Source organism: Cavia porcellus, unplaced genomic scaffold (genome assembly GCF_034190915.1).
Source record: "Cavia porcellus strain 051 isolate PalLab524CR breed Dunkin Hartley unplaced genomic scaffold, mCavPor4.1 scaffold_7, whole genome shotgun sequence".
In the NCBI taxonomy this organism is placed as follows: domain Eukaryota; kingdom Metazoa; phylum Chordata; class Mammalia; order Rodentia; family Caviidae; genus Cavia; species Cavia porcellus.
In genome coordinates, this window is record NW_026947490.1 from 79,548,212 (window position 1) to 79,562,453 (window position 14,242).

General features: G+C 35.2%; 1 protein-coding gene and 1 pseudogene across 2 annotated transcripts in view; one reads left to right on the top strand and one right to left on the bottom strand.

The window, feature by feature from the left end:
- Positions 1 to 14,242, top strand: part of Tube1 (tubulin epsilon 1) — a 30,529-nt gene that overhangs the window by 3,779 nt on the left and 12,508 nt on the right. Inside the window, exons 4-9 of one of the 2 annotated variants that reach the window (XM_003466496.5) lie at positions 1,929 to 1,986; positions 5,212 to 5,327; positions 9,354 to 9,475; positions 11,998 to 12,185; positions 12,390 to 12,574; positions 13,071 to 13,211. In XM_003466496.5, the coding sequence (XP_003466544.1) occupies positions 1,929 to 1,986; positions 5,212 to 5,327; positions 9,354 to 9,475; positions 11,998 to 12,185; positions 12,390 to 12,574; positions 13,071 to 13,211 (810 nt within the window). The remainder of the gene's footprint in view (positions 1 to 1,928; positions 1,987 to 5,211; positions 5,328 to 9,353; positions 9,476 to 11,997; positions 12,186 to 12,389; positions 12,575 to 13,070; positions 13,212 to 14,242) is intronic. The other variant, XM_063253886.1, reaches the window with a different exon arrangement.
- On the bottom strand, positions 8,339 to 9,074 carry LOC106026927 (large ribosomal subunit protein uL29m-like; annotated as a pseudogene).

Consider the following 14,242-nt stretch of genomic DNA (forward strand, 5'->3'; position numbering starts at 1 on the left):
TTTCAGCAACCTAGTGTTTCACCACCAAATAATCCGACTTAATAGTAGTTACCATAGTGTCTGTCTTTTTCCTTGAAATATTTGTATATAACTTCATATACTATAGCTTCAAATATTTCCATATCAAGCAGCCCAGAATAAAGCCATTCCAATTAATAAGTGAAAACTTTACAAGGCTTCAAGGCCACATAGTGGGGAATCATATTTACCACATTTATATATTTGAATCACACATGCGAGATTGATTTATTTCACTTATGAGTATGGTCTCAAGCTGCGCCCAGTTATTGATAAATATCAATGTGATCCTTCTTTATAGCTGAGTAATACTCCATTGTATAGAAATACCACAACTTTTTTATCCATTCCTCGGTTGATGGACAATTAGGTTGTTTCCAAGATCTGGCGATTACAAATTGTGCTGCTATAAACATAGGTGCACATATATCACTGTGGTATGATGCTTTCAGTTCTTCTGGGAATATGCCTAGAAGTGGAATAGCTGGAACAAATGGGACTTCCAATCTCAGTTTTTTGAGAAATCTCCAGACTGACCTCCACAAAGGTTGTACCAGTCTACACTCCTACTAACAGTGCAGGAGAGTTCCTTTTTCCCCACAGCCTCTTCAGCATTTGTTGTTGGTGGTTTTCTTGATCCTGGCCATTCTTTCAGGAGTGAGATGGAATCTCAGTGTGGTTTTAATTTGCATTTCTCTAATGAACAATGATGATGAACATTTTTTCATGTATTTATTTGCCAACACTCAAAATTAAAGGAAGGTTTCTTGTAGTTCACAGTTTGTAGAGGTTTCAGTCCATAATTGGCTGGCTCCAAGATAGGGTGGCATGACAGATGGGCATCACAGAGGAAAAATAGTTCATAGCAGCATAAGATAGCAAAAGCAGCAAGCCACAAGCAGTGGGCAGAGATGGCAGCTTGCTCTCTGTCCCTTTTGTTTCACCCCTTAGGTCAACTAGCATTCACACCCTTAATCCTATCATCGCACCATGAATCAATCCCAGCAGCACACAGCCTTGGTCCACCCACCTCCTAAGAGCCCCACATATGACCATGTGAGGCTTTGATGGGACACCTAGGCACAAACCATAACACACATGAATGAGCATGGTTGAATCTGAATGAACTTTGCTTAGGAAGCTAGGCACCTGGTTGGATTTGGCCTAAGTTTTGTAATTGGCCAACCGCTGGCCCATAACATCTATGTTAACTCAGCTTCCCTCCTTATAGTCTGGTTTATTGTGAACTATTTTTGTTGAACCAAATACCAGTCATAGATTTATATACTGTAATAAATTATTTTCAATATAAAATTCTAGAAAAAGCCTTGCTCATTGGTAACATATCATTTGGGCTGCAACAAGAAATCTCATAGTGGCAGCCTAAGCAATGGCAGTATGTTTACTAGCTCACAAACCTAAATTTAGGATAGTCTAACAGGAACATCGTTCATCTTCTCAATTTTCTTTGAAGAAAAATGCCTGAATGACCCAAAAGCTGCGTCTACATAATTCACTATCCTTAGTGTGTTGGCTTTTTGTCCTCATGTTTATTCATGACTATAAAATAGGTATCTCTGCTCCAAGAATCACTTATGTATTTATGTTTGAGGCAGGAGAAGGGAGGTTGGCACTAACTGCATCCCGTCCTTTTTATCATAAGAGCTTCCCACAGTGCCTCTGCTTATCTCATTTGCTACAGTTGATTACAGTTCAATTAATTGGAGATCAAACCAGGGAAGTAAGTACTTCACTTTTTCAGCCTTGTGGGAGGCAGAGAAGGAGGAGTGGCCTTTATGTCTACCTCATCTGACCTATATTGTGTAAATTGAAGCTTATGTTATTATAATGGATATTATGTGATTTTCTCTCTCCTTTTTTTTTTTTTTTTTTTTTTTTGTATCTTACAGGGTTGTTGGTGATGGTGACAGTATTTCCAAAGGAAAAATACGTTCTTTAAAAGCACGAGTAAGATAATAACTATACTTCTGTAACAGTTTCATAAAATTTTAGTTTGACTTCTGAAGTAAAAAAATTGACTAGGCCACATTCAATGTAACATTTTGTGTCCACCCAAGATATTAGGGAAACTTCATAATTACTGTAAAAACACTACAAGTTTTGCATTTTCTCAGTGGCAAAGGAAAGTACTTGGCTAGATAAATGATAAGGAGAGGTGCTTCTTAACCGAAAGAACTTGAAATAGATACTGATACAGGTTAGTTTTTCATTTAAAGATGATGGAAAGTTAATTTGCATCAGTCACTGCCCTGCAAAACAGATCCAGCTATGCTGTAATGAATAAATACCATAGCCATATAACTTTTTCTGAATAAAAATCTTCAAACCAATAGCCACATTTATAGCATCAATATCATTCCAGAATTTTCCTTTTATGAGTATTTGTCTGGGGAAAAAAAAAAAACTTTGTGATTGCTCATTAGTAGTCTTTGACTATAACAAAGTCAGTTTAAATGCTATGGAAGCAATTGAGCAGCTGAGGATCAGACCTTGTGTTGGAGCTGAAAACAGCAATAGTAATGTGGCACCTGGGACCCAGCTCCTGTTTCTGTGATAGCTGATGTCCTTGGAAAACAAAGCTTAAGCAGAGACCATGTGCTTGTAAGCAGTTAGGATAATCAATTAGCATTTCATATACCACATGAAATAAAATAAGCTAGCATCCCAATGTAGACCTTCCAGAAAGAGAGAGACACGTTAACATTTCTTGGACTATTCCCAATTTGAGTTCTTTTCTACTACTGTATAATTGAAAACTGGAAGGTAGAGGAAATATTAGAAAAAAGAATAAGTTGACGTATTTCTGTAGCTTGGACTTTTATCCAAGAAAGTACTCTTTGTTTCCTAGCAACTCTTGATTTTATGTGACTGTGATCACTAAGATCCCAGACTTCACAAGATATCTTGGTCCTGGCATTCCTTTTTTGTGTCTGCTATCTTAGGTTAGTAGGCAAAGTTAGAATTTTGTAAACCCTTTATTACAGTTAGGAAAAATCCAGAAGCTATTGCCAGATGGCTCTGGAAGGAAACATAAACATTACGTTCTAGAACAGTTGTGACTCCAGACTTTAGATGCCTAAATGAACTCAGAATATTCTGTCAAAATTTAATTCATGCCCAGTGGAAAAACCAAATGAAGAACCTGATATGACTGAAGAAATACTAAACGAATTACGTGTTTGTCAGGATTTTCATACTAAATGACCAGGAGAGTGATGATGGTACCAAAACTCATACTGTGGGCATTTAAATGTCAGTAATCTGTTCCATTATTGCCTCTGCTAGATAGTAAGGCAACCAAGTATGTGCCTTAGAGCTGGGCATGGTGGCACGTACCTGTAACCTCAGCACTCAGGAGGCTGAGGCAGAAGGATTGTTGCAAATTCAAGACCAGCCTGGTCTGCAAAGTAAGCTCAAGGCCAATCTGAACTGTATAGGAGGCCCTGTCTCAAAAGAGATACCATAAAATTGTATATTATCAGAAACATGCTTTTAAAGATTCCTGAAAGTTCCAGTATATATCCCTATGTAGTCCTATGTATATAAAGTGTGTACAATGTATAAAATGGTTACAGTGTATAAAATGATTGTTATATATAAGAGGAACGCATTTATAAAACAGTTTTATAGACTTTGTAATATGCTACTGTATTTTATTGTGTATTTTCCAGTAAGTAGCATAAAAACAGATTCACAGAATTCAAATGTTTAAATTGTAATGCTGCTGTAATTATTAATGTGTAACTTAAACCTGACTGTCCCCTGAATTAGATGGTACAACAGAGTTCGGCAGTTAGGAGTGAAGGTTCGTGGTGACCAGGTGCATGAGTCTGAATCTCAGCTCTGCCGTTTCCTGGCTGGGTGACGGTAGCCCATTTAGCTTTTTTAGGCCCCATTTCCCTCACGTGGATGGTGAGATGATAATGCCTGTCCACAGGGTTGTGTGGGTTAAAGGGATTGATACATGTAAAACATTTATACTTGTGGCATGTAGAAATTACTTAATGTTAGTTACATAGTCACAAGAACTAAAAAACCTATAAACCAAGCAGTTATTGGAAGTACTATCGGAGCTGTGTAGTGTACCATAAAGTTATTTCAGAAATTTTTTTGTCTCCCTTTTTTACTTAAGTCTTCTATATTATAGTTTTTACTCTCCTTCACTTTGTTTTGTTTTCATTGTGTTTTTTGTTTTACTGGTGGGGGCATGGGGGTGGGAGATGTGGCTCATCTTGTTTTGTTACTGGTTCTGATGATTCTGAAATCCAGGGGTTGTGTGCATGCTTTACCATTAAGCTACAACCCAACCCTAACTGTAGAACATACAGAAAATAAAAGAAATGAAATATGTAATTCTGCTGCTGTCTTCATTTTCTGTATGTCCTTCCAGCCTTTTTTCTTCTTATACTGTACTTATAAGTCTTATGACGTATGATCAAAAATATAGGGAATGGGGCCTGGGGATTTAGCTCAGCGGCATAAGAGCTTGCCTTGCAAGCAGGCAGTCACGAGTTCGATCCGCGGTACCGATAAAAAGGAAAAAAAAACAAACAAAAAATATAGAGAATGTTTGCATTTCTTAAAGTAGAAAACACATTGTCATTAATCAAAATACTGCCCCTTGTATCCACCACGTGCGTTCCACCGTCCTTGCCACCTTCTGATAGGTCTGGAAATCCTTTACTTGTTCTCCACTTGTGCTGTCATGGCTGCCTCTGTACCCTGAATCAGTTCAGAACATTCACTTTGAGACAGTGCCATGTCTGACGACTAAGGTGGATAAGAGCAGTCTGTAATGTGTTTAAAGGCTGGCATTTCTGTGGAGGGCAGGCAGCAGCAACATTCACGTTTTCTGATCACATATTACGAAAACAGTCATGAAAGACACCTAGAATTGCCTAAAGACATGGCAAGAATAATGGGATAACTGAAACAAAGAGTATTTTGAGAAGGATTAATGCTTTTCCTGTTCCAACTTTTTAAAAATATAAACGTTCAACATATATGTCAATTATACTTCATGTGTTTTCATTTTCTTCTTACATAGATCTGTATTAAAGATTTTAATCGAGCTTAAACTGTAAAAAGAACAGTGCAGCTGATAGTTTGTAAGTTCTTTTCATTTCTAAAGAACTCTGAAGGAAAATGCACCAATTACATTCTCTTTTTCAGGCTGTCTTGATTGATATGGAAGAAGGGGTAGTAAATGAAATTCTCCAGGGACCTCTGAGAGACATATTTGATAGCAAACAACTCATCACTGACATTTCTGGCTCAGGAAATAATTGGTGAGGATGTGTCGAACATAAACATTGACTGTCACCTATAAAAACTAAGCACTGTTTCCTTCATTCTAGTAAGTCCTAGAGGTATGAAGGTGAGATGCAGTTTGCCACACAGCTAGCTAGGCTGCTTAGTCCTGTCTGACTTGACTCAGTAAATGTTTCATGATGCTTGAAAAGTACCTGTATTTACTTTTTTTCCTACTTCGAATTTTCTTAAAATATGAATCATGAAAATTTGATTTATTCAATTATATGTGTACATTTATCATGTAACATTAGTTAAAATTTTAAGAGCTTTTATAAACTGTTCATGTACTCATGTTATTTGACTCTCAAATTCTCCAGTGGGTCAGAAGAGAGCTTACACAAGGATGCACCCCACACCAGCGTGCTGGTGTCCAAGCTGAGCCTGAGGCTGTGGGGACCGTACATACGTCATAGTCTCTTCTTTATAAGTCAATTCATATTGAGATTCCTTTTGATGTTTTTTTAAAAGCTAAGGAGCTCCTCGTTTCCAAATCTCATGTTTATTATTTTAAATATTCGCTGCCAGTCGCTCAGGTTGATAATGTGGAATGATGTATAAGTTTACTGAACTATGAATTGGAACCTTATGTTGTGGGAAACTTGTTTAAGGAAAACCAGTCACTTAATAAATGAGCCTGTCTGACCACCCTTGAAAGTCTAGACAATAGGTTTTCTCTAATTGTCATATAATGTGATATACCTGACCATATGTAATGGGGGAATTCTGTAATTCATCACTAGTGACAGTTCAGATAGAGCAACCAGAAGACTTCCAGGGCCTCAGGAGTATCAATCCAGCTGTCTGCCCCTCGCCATTTCATCTAGCAGGTCCCGTTTACTTCCTCTCCTCACCCAGCATGAGCTAGTTTACAGTTTTTCATCTTCAGGATCTCAGTAGTTGATTTCAATCTGTTTTGCAGTTGGAAGTTTATTGTTAGTACTTGATCGTAGGACATAATGATTACATCTGTTGCAGAGAGTTTGTACATGTGCATAACACACCTTAATTCTCTTTTTGTCTCGTTACCCACATGTTTCTGCCCTGTTCCATACAACTTTTATTCTCCCTCCCTTTCCCAGCAGCTCTACTTCCATTTTTTTCAGTTCTCTTTTTTAATCCCTTTCTTTTCCTTCCCTTCTCCCTCCTTTCATCTCTTGATTCTCTTCCCATTGGGAGAGATCTTGCTTCCTTTTATTTGCTCTTTATTTATATTTTGGGTTCCTCAAAAGAAAAGCCATACAGCACTTAAACTTATGTGTATTTTACTTAGAATTTAATTAAAGGCATATCCATTTACCTAAAAATGCCTAGAATTTGTCCTTTGTGGCAGAATAGTACTCCTTTGCACCTAAATACCACGTTGTATCTGTTTATCTGTTGATGAGCATATAGGCTGCTTTCAGAATTTAACTCTGTTGAATTGTTCTGCTATAATCATGGGAATTCATGTATCACTGTAATGTAATGTCTTTAACTCTTTAAGGAAAATACTTAGAAGGGGGCTAGCTGGGCTAAATAGAATTTCTAATTTTAAGTGTTTTGATCTGTGCTGATCTCCATAGTATTTTTACTAATTTGCATTGCCACCAAAATTAGAAAATACTTTTTTCCTGCAGCTTTGCCAGCATTTGTTACTTGATTTTTTGATAGTAGCCATTCTTTCAGGAGTAAAATTGTATCTCAGAGTTGTTTTGTATTTCTGTAATGACTAACAGTGTTGAGCATTTTTCATATATTTATTAGCTATCTGTATGTCTTCTCAGAAGTATCTGTTCATTCTGATTGCCCATTTTATTTTATTGGGTCTGTCTTAGTTACCTTTCACTTTGGTGAGACAGAATACTCAGCATCCAAATTTAAAAGTAAGGGAGATTTATTTTGGTGTATGGTTTGAGAGGTTTCTGACCATAGTTGACTGTCTCCAAGGCAGGGTGGTAATGCCAGAGCAAAAGCAGTTCTTGGCAGGCAGAAGACAGCACAGCAGCTGCCTTGTCCTTTTGTCCTTTCCATGCTACCCACCATTCAGGTGTTGCCATACCCAGGATGTGGCACCCTTAACCTTACCCCACATCACGTACCCTAGATCCAGCCACCTCTAAAAAACCCCATCTGTGAATGCATGAGGCTTTGGGGCATTTCTAAATACAAGCCATGAGAGGGTCTTTTATTTGTGGGGGATGGAATCTAATTTTTTTTAATTCGTTGTATGATGTTAGTCTTCTGTCCAACTGGCAAAAACTCCCTATACTTAGGTGCTTTCTCTGATGAGCAGATATAATCCCATTTGTTCTTGGTGTTCTCATGCAATGTGGTATTCTGTTCAAAAAGTTCTTGTCTACACCCATGCCTTCCAGAGCTGAAAGAGCAAATTAGGTGTTTCTGTTTTAACAGACATTTGATCCATTTTTAGTTTAGGTTAGTACCTGGTGAGACATAGTGTAGATCTACACTCAGTCTTTTTCATACAGCTTTCCAGTTTTCCCAGCACCATTTACTATGCAGCGACCATTCCTCCAGTGTGTTTTTGACTCTTTTCTCAAAGATCAAATAGTTTAATGTGTCTGGGGTTGTTTCTGTTTTGTCCATTCTGTTTCACTGATACGTATTTCTCTTTCGTGCCAGAACCATGGGCTTTTCTTTTTACAACTAGCTTTATAATAAAACTTCAAATCTGGAATAGTGACGCCTCTTGCTTTTGCTTTTTTGGGTCTCTTCTGGTTCCACATGAATTTTAGGATTGCCTTCTCTAGGTCTGTGAACAATGCTATTGATATTTTAACTAAAGTTATGTTAAATCTATAAATCGGTTTGGGGGCAGTTTAAATAGAAACCAAAAAAAAAAGCTATGGAGCAGAAATCTTTTGTTATATTCTTATATTAAAAGCTAGGAAGATAAAATTAGAACATTTTTTTTCCTTTATAAACCACTTAATATATATTTTTGTACACATACTACTATGGAAGAAAAAATTAGTTTAGACTTTTTTTAGGTAAGACTCAACTTCTGGGCTTCAGCAAGATGTGGAAACTTTTTGTGCAGACCTTTGTGTTATTTTTTCTCCTAACTTTTCTTTACTCCTTCATTGCGGGCTTGTCTCTCAGTTCTCAGTCTAACAAAATGATCCTCATAAGACACTGCAAAAAATTATTTCCTGTTGCATCTTTTATTTAGGTGCTGAGATATAGACCACTGCCTGAACTTGTGTCAAATGATTCTTGCAAAGATGTCTCTTTGAGCACTGGGTCTAGCTTTTTCTTGAGCACTCTGTAGAAGCCTTAAAGCATCTTTTCTACTGGACATCTTTAATGTATCCATGGAATCAGCTAGCTTTCTAACCTTTCTGGACTTGGCATTGGTAACCTCTGCCGCCTGGACTCCTGTTCTAGGTTAGAAGCATGCTTCTTTCTTTCAGTACTCACACCAAAGTTGATGTAAATCTTCATCACTTTTGTTCCTTAATTGCTGACAGGACCATGCAGCTCCAGGTTCTACTTTTTCTTGCCCCCAATTCTTTGGGTCATCAAAATATTATTCCAGTCCTTTTCTTGACAGTGTGGTATGAAGTAATCTACAGTGGGAAAGGATGTGACATTTGATGCATCCTTAGATGACAATCTAAGAGAAACCCCGAGCTAGTGAGAGCCTTAGGAGTTATTAATCATCCAGAAGCCTTCAGGACCGCTGAGACTCTGCTTACAAAAAGTAGCCACACTGGCTGCATGATTGTTTTCTGCACAGAATACCATCATTTAATATCTATTGCTAATGAGCTATTTTATCAGAATACATGAAGATTTAATATGTGAAATATACCATTAAATTTTTACCTAGAATTTTCAGAGTATTACAATATTATTTGGCATACAATAAGATTGTATTTCCCTTAGTGCAATTAAAATACCTTCTCATCTTTCTATAATCTTTTTATTTAGGGCAGGAATAATAACATCAAGAAGTAATAAATGCAAGGATTTTTAAAAACGTGTATTTTTATTTTCAGGGCTGTGGGTCAGAAAGTTTTTGGCAGTCTTTACCGAGAACAGATTTTAGAGAAACTCAGAAAAGCTGCAGAGCACTGTGATTGCTTGCAGTGTTTTTTTATAATACACTCCATGGGAGGAGGTAAAGTTATTTTCTCATTTCCTTATAACAGTGTTAAAATTCAAGTAGGAGTCCATTTGCAAACCTATACTTGGTTTCACACCTATGCTCAGTAGAGATGGAATTAGACCATTTGTGTTTGTATGTTATACATAGCTTTTTGTCTTAAAATTTTGTGAAATTACACAGTTATGTTTTCTTGTTAAGCCCTTTTCACAAATGAGAAGTGTATGGGGATCTGTTTTTCTTGTACCTCTACTTTTGTAGAATTCTTGGCCACATTTCAGGATATGTGAGCTTGGAAAGAACACATCATTTCTCTTCATGCTTAATCCTGTATCATAACTAAAGTTGAGCATTTCTGGCATATTCTTAACGTGTACTTGCCAGACAATGTTAGTACCTTTGTTTAGCCACTTATAGGCTTTTCTCATCTCCAGTAAGAGAAGGGGAAAAGAGTAAAAGAAATTTCTTCAGTTTCTTTAAATTAATTCTTACATGGTTGTTCATCAATCTGTCTAGAAATATATGATCAGTCTATATTGCTTTCTTTCTACAGGGAAACCTGTAATTTAGTATTAAAGTATTTTGTTCCCCTAGTCTATGAAATAGAAACAAGATATAATTTGGCAGTTTTGAAATAAAATTAACATGTTTTTAAAGGAAAAAACTGCCACACTTTTTTTTCTCCAAGCCAAAATTAAAATTTTAAATTTAACAAGTTTTATATAATTGCTACATGTATCTGTTATCTATTGTTATAACTTTAAAATTAAAGGTATACTTGTTATATAAATACACCTTTAGAAAGCCATCCTAATCATTAAATTAAGAAACAAATTGTCTTTATATTAGTATAATTAACCTACTAGCTTGAGTATATTTTCACCAAAAAAATGAGATTTACAGTTATTTTACCTTCCTTAAAATCCCTGTTATCCAACAACTCAAAAAATATACTTGATACGTAATTCACTGAAAATGATAAAAATAATAATACTGAAGACTGAAAGAAAAGTTCTTCCATATCTACTGAATATCCTCACAGGTAATCAAGCTTGCAAGTTGTGGGGTTTTTATGTCAATTCTTGCAGATATTTTCTATACCTATTAAGCTATATATGTTTTCATACAAGCAAGATCATGCAATGACTCACTGTATAATTTTTTCTCTTTTATCTTAAATGTCTTTTCACTGTCAGTTTTGTCTCCCAGAATTGAATTGTACTTGATACATGCCATGAGTGTTATTATGGATAATCACCAGGGCATGCCTGGTACATACATATGTGCGTTGGCATCTAGCTATGGCAATATTGATATATATGGAAAATGGAACCAACAAATATGAGCATTTTAAATTTTGACTGGTAACTTTATACAATAATGTACCAGTTTATATTAATAGTAATGTATTCTTACTCTATCATTAACCATTTATTAGTCCAATTATTAAGATATGGGATGACCAAACTTTGAGTATTTTTTCATTAATTTTTATAAAACAGGAAGACAGTAAGACAACAGGAAATAAATAAATTGCAACTTTTATGAGGTTGATTCAGTAGAATTGATTGGTTGAAATGAAACAGGATAGTCAGTACACAGACAAGCATGCTGCCCAAGTGATGCTTGGGGTGAACTGCTAAGTGGTTAAAGACTACTCAAAAAATCTCCCTCACGTTCATCTATATTTTTTTCATCTAGTATTTTTTAACATCATAGCCTTTTTAATCAAATAGTAAAAAATTCTGTTTATATTCCAGTACCATACACACAAAATGAAATAAATGATTCAGAAAACATTACTACCTGTGACACGATACTTTCTAATGTTTTGGTTTTTAAAAAATACTTAAAATACTGGTACCAATCTATTAAACTTCCTAGCTCACTAGTAGTTCACAGCCTATGGTTTCAAGAACAATCTTTAGAAGCTTCCAGCTTTCTCTCTCCACATGGTCAAAGTTTTTTGAATTTATGTAATGTAACTTTGTGCATCTGAAAATTATCTTTAATCAGAGTCCTAGATTATATTTCTGCACAGGTAGTGACAAAATTTCATGTTTAAAAGCTTCGTAAGTTCAAAGTGGATAAGCTTAATTTTAAACAATTTTTAGCTCAGTGTTTAAGACCCTAATGACATGTTTCCTTCATCATTAAAAAAGTATGCATATTACACCAAAGTGTCAACCTAGGTAACTTTCATATTTACTATTAAGTGTACACTGAATGCTTAGTTGAATTTTTCACCGTTCAATTACTTAACTTACCTTTGCATCTAATGGTTTCAGTATAAAAATGAGTGAAATATGAACCATTTCTGGCTCATGTTTAGAGCCAGAAATAGACTTTAGAAATAGACTTTAAAACCTGACTATATCTGTTGCCCTCCTTTTTCCTTATCTGAAATTAGATTAGTTAATACATAATGATAGGAATAACTGAAAATTATTTCTACCAATAAAATGTAAAATTCCAAGGTCCTCACAGTATCATTCTATGTCATTTCATTGTTTTCTTTTAAAAATTTTAATCCTCAGGAACAGGATCTGGACTTGGCACATTTCTTTTAAAGGTGCTTGAAGATGAATTCCCAGCAGTATACAGATTTGTGACTTCAATCTACCCTTCTAGTGAGGATGACGTCATAACCTCACCTTATAACAGCATCTTGGCAATGAAGGAGCTGAACGAGCACGCAGACTGTGTGCTGCCCATCGACAATCAAGTAAGAAATGGCACTGAAGCTGTGGACTTCAGACGATGCATGCTTAGTCCTGTGTTACGCTTAATGTGTTTGTGTCAAACATTTTGTCCCCTTTTTTCATCTAAGAGAAAAAATAAGTTTATTTTTCTTTTTCTTTCTTAATGGAATATCATTTGTCTCTACTTTTCTTAATAGTTTTTCCTCCCAATATTTTTCTTCCAAAAGTCTTTATTTGACATCATTAGCAAAATAGACCTCGTGATGAGCTCTGGAAAGTTGGGTCCAAGTGTGAAGCCAAACAGTCTGGTTACTTCAAGTGCTAGGGCTTATCAGAAACGACAGCGAGGACGGAGGAAACCCTTTGATGCAATGAACAACATTGTGGCAAATTTGCTGCTGCATCTAACAAGGTAATCCAGCTTGGAAAACTACTGTGCTTTTGATCGTGATTGAAGTTTCTGTAGCCACATGTTTATTTTTCTAATTTGTAAGGGCTTTTTCATTTTGTCTTATGTTTTTGTCTTGTTAGGATAGACTAGAGTTTTAATTTCTGAGATCCTGGATCAGCATTTCTTAAGGATATTTCAGGAAATAATAATAATTTTGGGGTGAACGCACTTAAGAAATACTTAATTAGACAAAGTTAAGCTTTTTTCTTTGTTGTGGAATATCTTACTTTTAAACCAGCTAATGTATGACTCCTTGTCAGCTGACCTAAAGGAATTCTATGACTCTGATCTCCAAGATTTCTTAGAATTATTATATTCCAGATTATAGAGTACATTAAATAAACCCTTATGAAATTTGGTAAAGTTTTTACAATAATTAATTTTTCACCTATATGTGTTTAATTCAGAGTATATAATTTTGGATTTTTTTAAAATTGTTTTAATACCTGTCTTTTAGCTCTGCACGGTTTGAAGGGTCCCTTAATATGGACCTTAATGAAATCAGCATGAATTTAGTTCCATTTCCTCAACTTCATTATCTTGTGTCAAGCCTAACACCTCTATATACGCTAGCAGATGTTAATATTCCTCCTCGAAGGTAAGATGTAACTTAACTCTGATTTCTTGACAACTTGAAGTACTTTTTTTAAAAAGTTTAGAGTAATTCTACTTATTGGTGTCATGTTATGTAAGAAGTATATAAAATACAGTTGATAGCGATTTTTTTATTAGAATGCTTCTTTAGAATTAAAAAATGTCAGTATTAAACTATATGAAATTAAATCCAGTGATTAAAATTTTAGGCTTTTGAAAATGCATAAGGATATATAACTCTTATCAAAAAAGATGGTGTACTTTAAAGACTGACAGATTACATCTCATTTCCAGAACATCTTGTTTTCTATGTATGTGTCGTTTTTAAGCACAGAATTTGCATTAATGTACTTAACAAAAACTGTGGTTTTAAAACATTCTCTTACCTATAGTGATGATGACCCTGAAAAGTTCACACTGTCATTAGACGGTTGAAGAGAAAAACATCCTGCCAAACTCTGAGCGGAGGAAGAATATTGAGAAAGTAAAAACTAGATTGTGTTTCACTGTTCAAATTCGAACCAGGTGACAGTGCTACACTTGAGGAAGATGATGAGTCATATGGATAAACTTCCAGATGGTGCTGTTTATTGTGCAATAGTATAATTCAGACATCTTTATAGAGTTAATTCTTTAAAAAGTTGTACGATTTCTAATTAAGCATCAAGAAAAAAATGTTCTTACTTGATCCTTCGACCTGAATATTTCAAAATCAACTAATTTATAATCCTACTTGACATATTTTAATAAAAATACCTGTTGTAGTTTTTAAATTGTGTTAATGAAAGTCTAGGGAATTTTTTAAATGTCTCAAGAAATTTTTCATACTGTTCTTATTATCTTTGTAGGGATTTAGGAGATTTTGTTGTTTTTTCCTTCTGCTCTACAGTAGGTATTTCAAAGTTGGCCATATCAGCACCTCCAGGAAATAATAAACTGTTTTAAGATTGTACTTCTAAAGGTTTTGGCATAGTTACAAAATTAATTTCCTATGAGTAGTTTCCAAACAAATGACAGTGCTTTTGCTTGCAAATT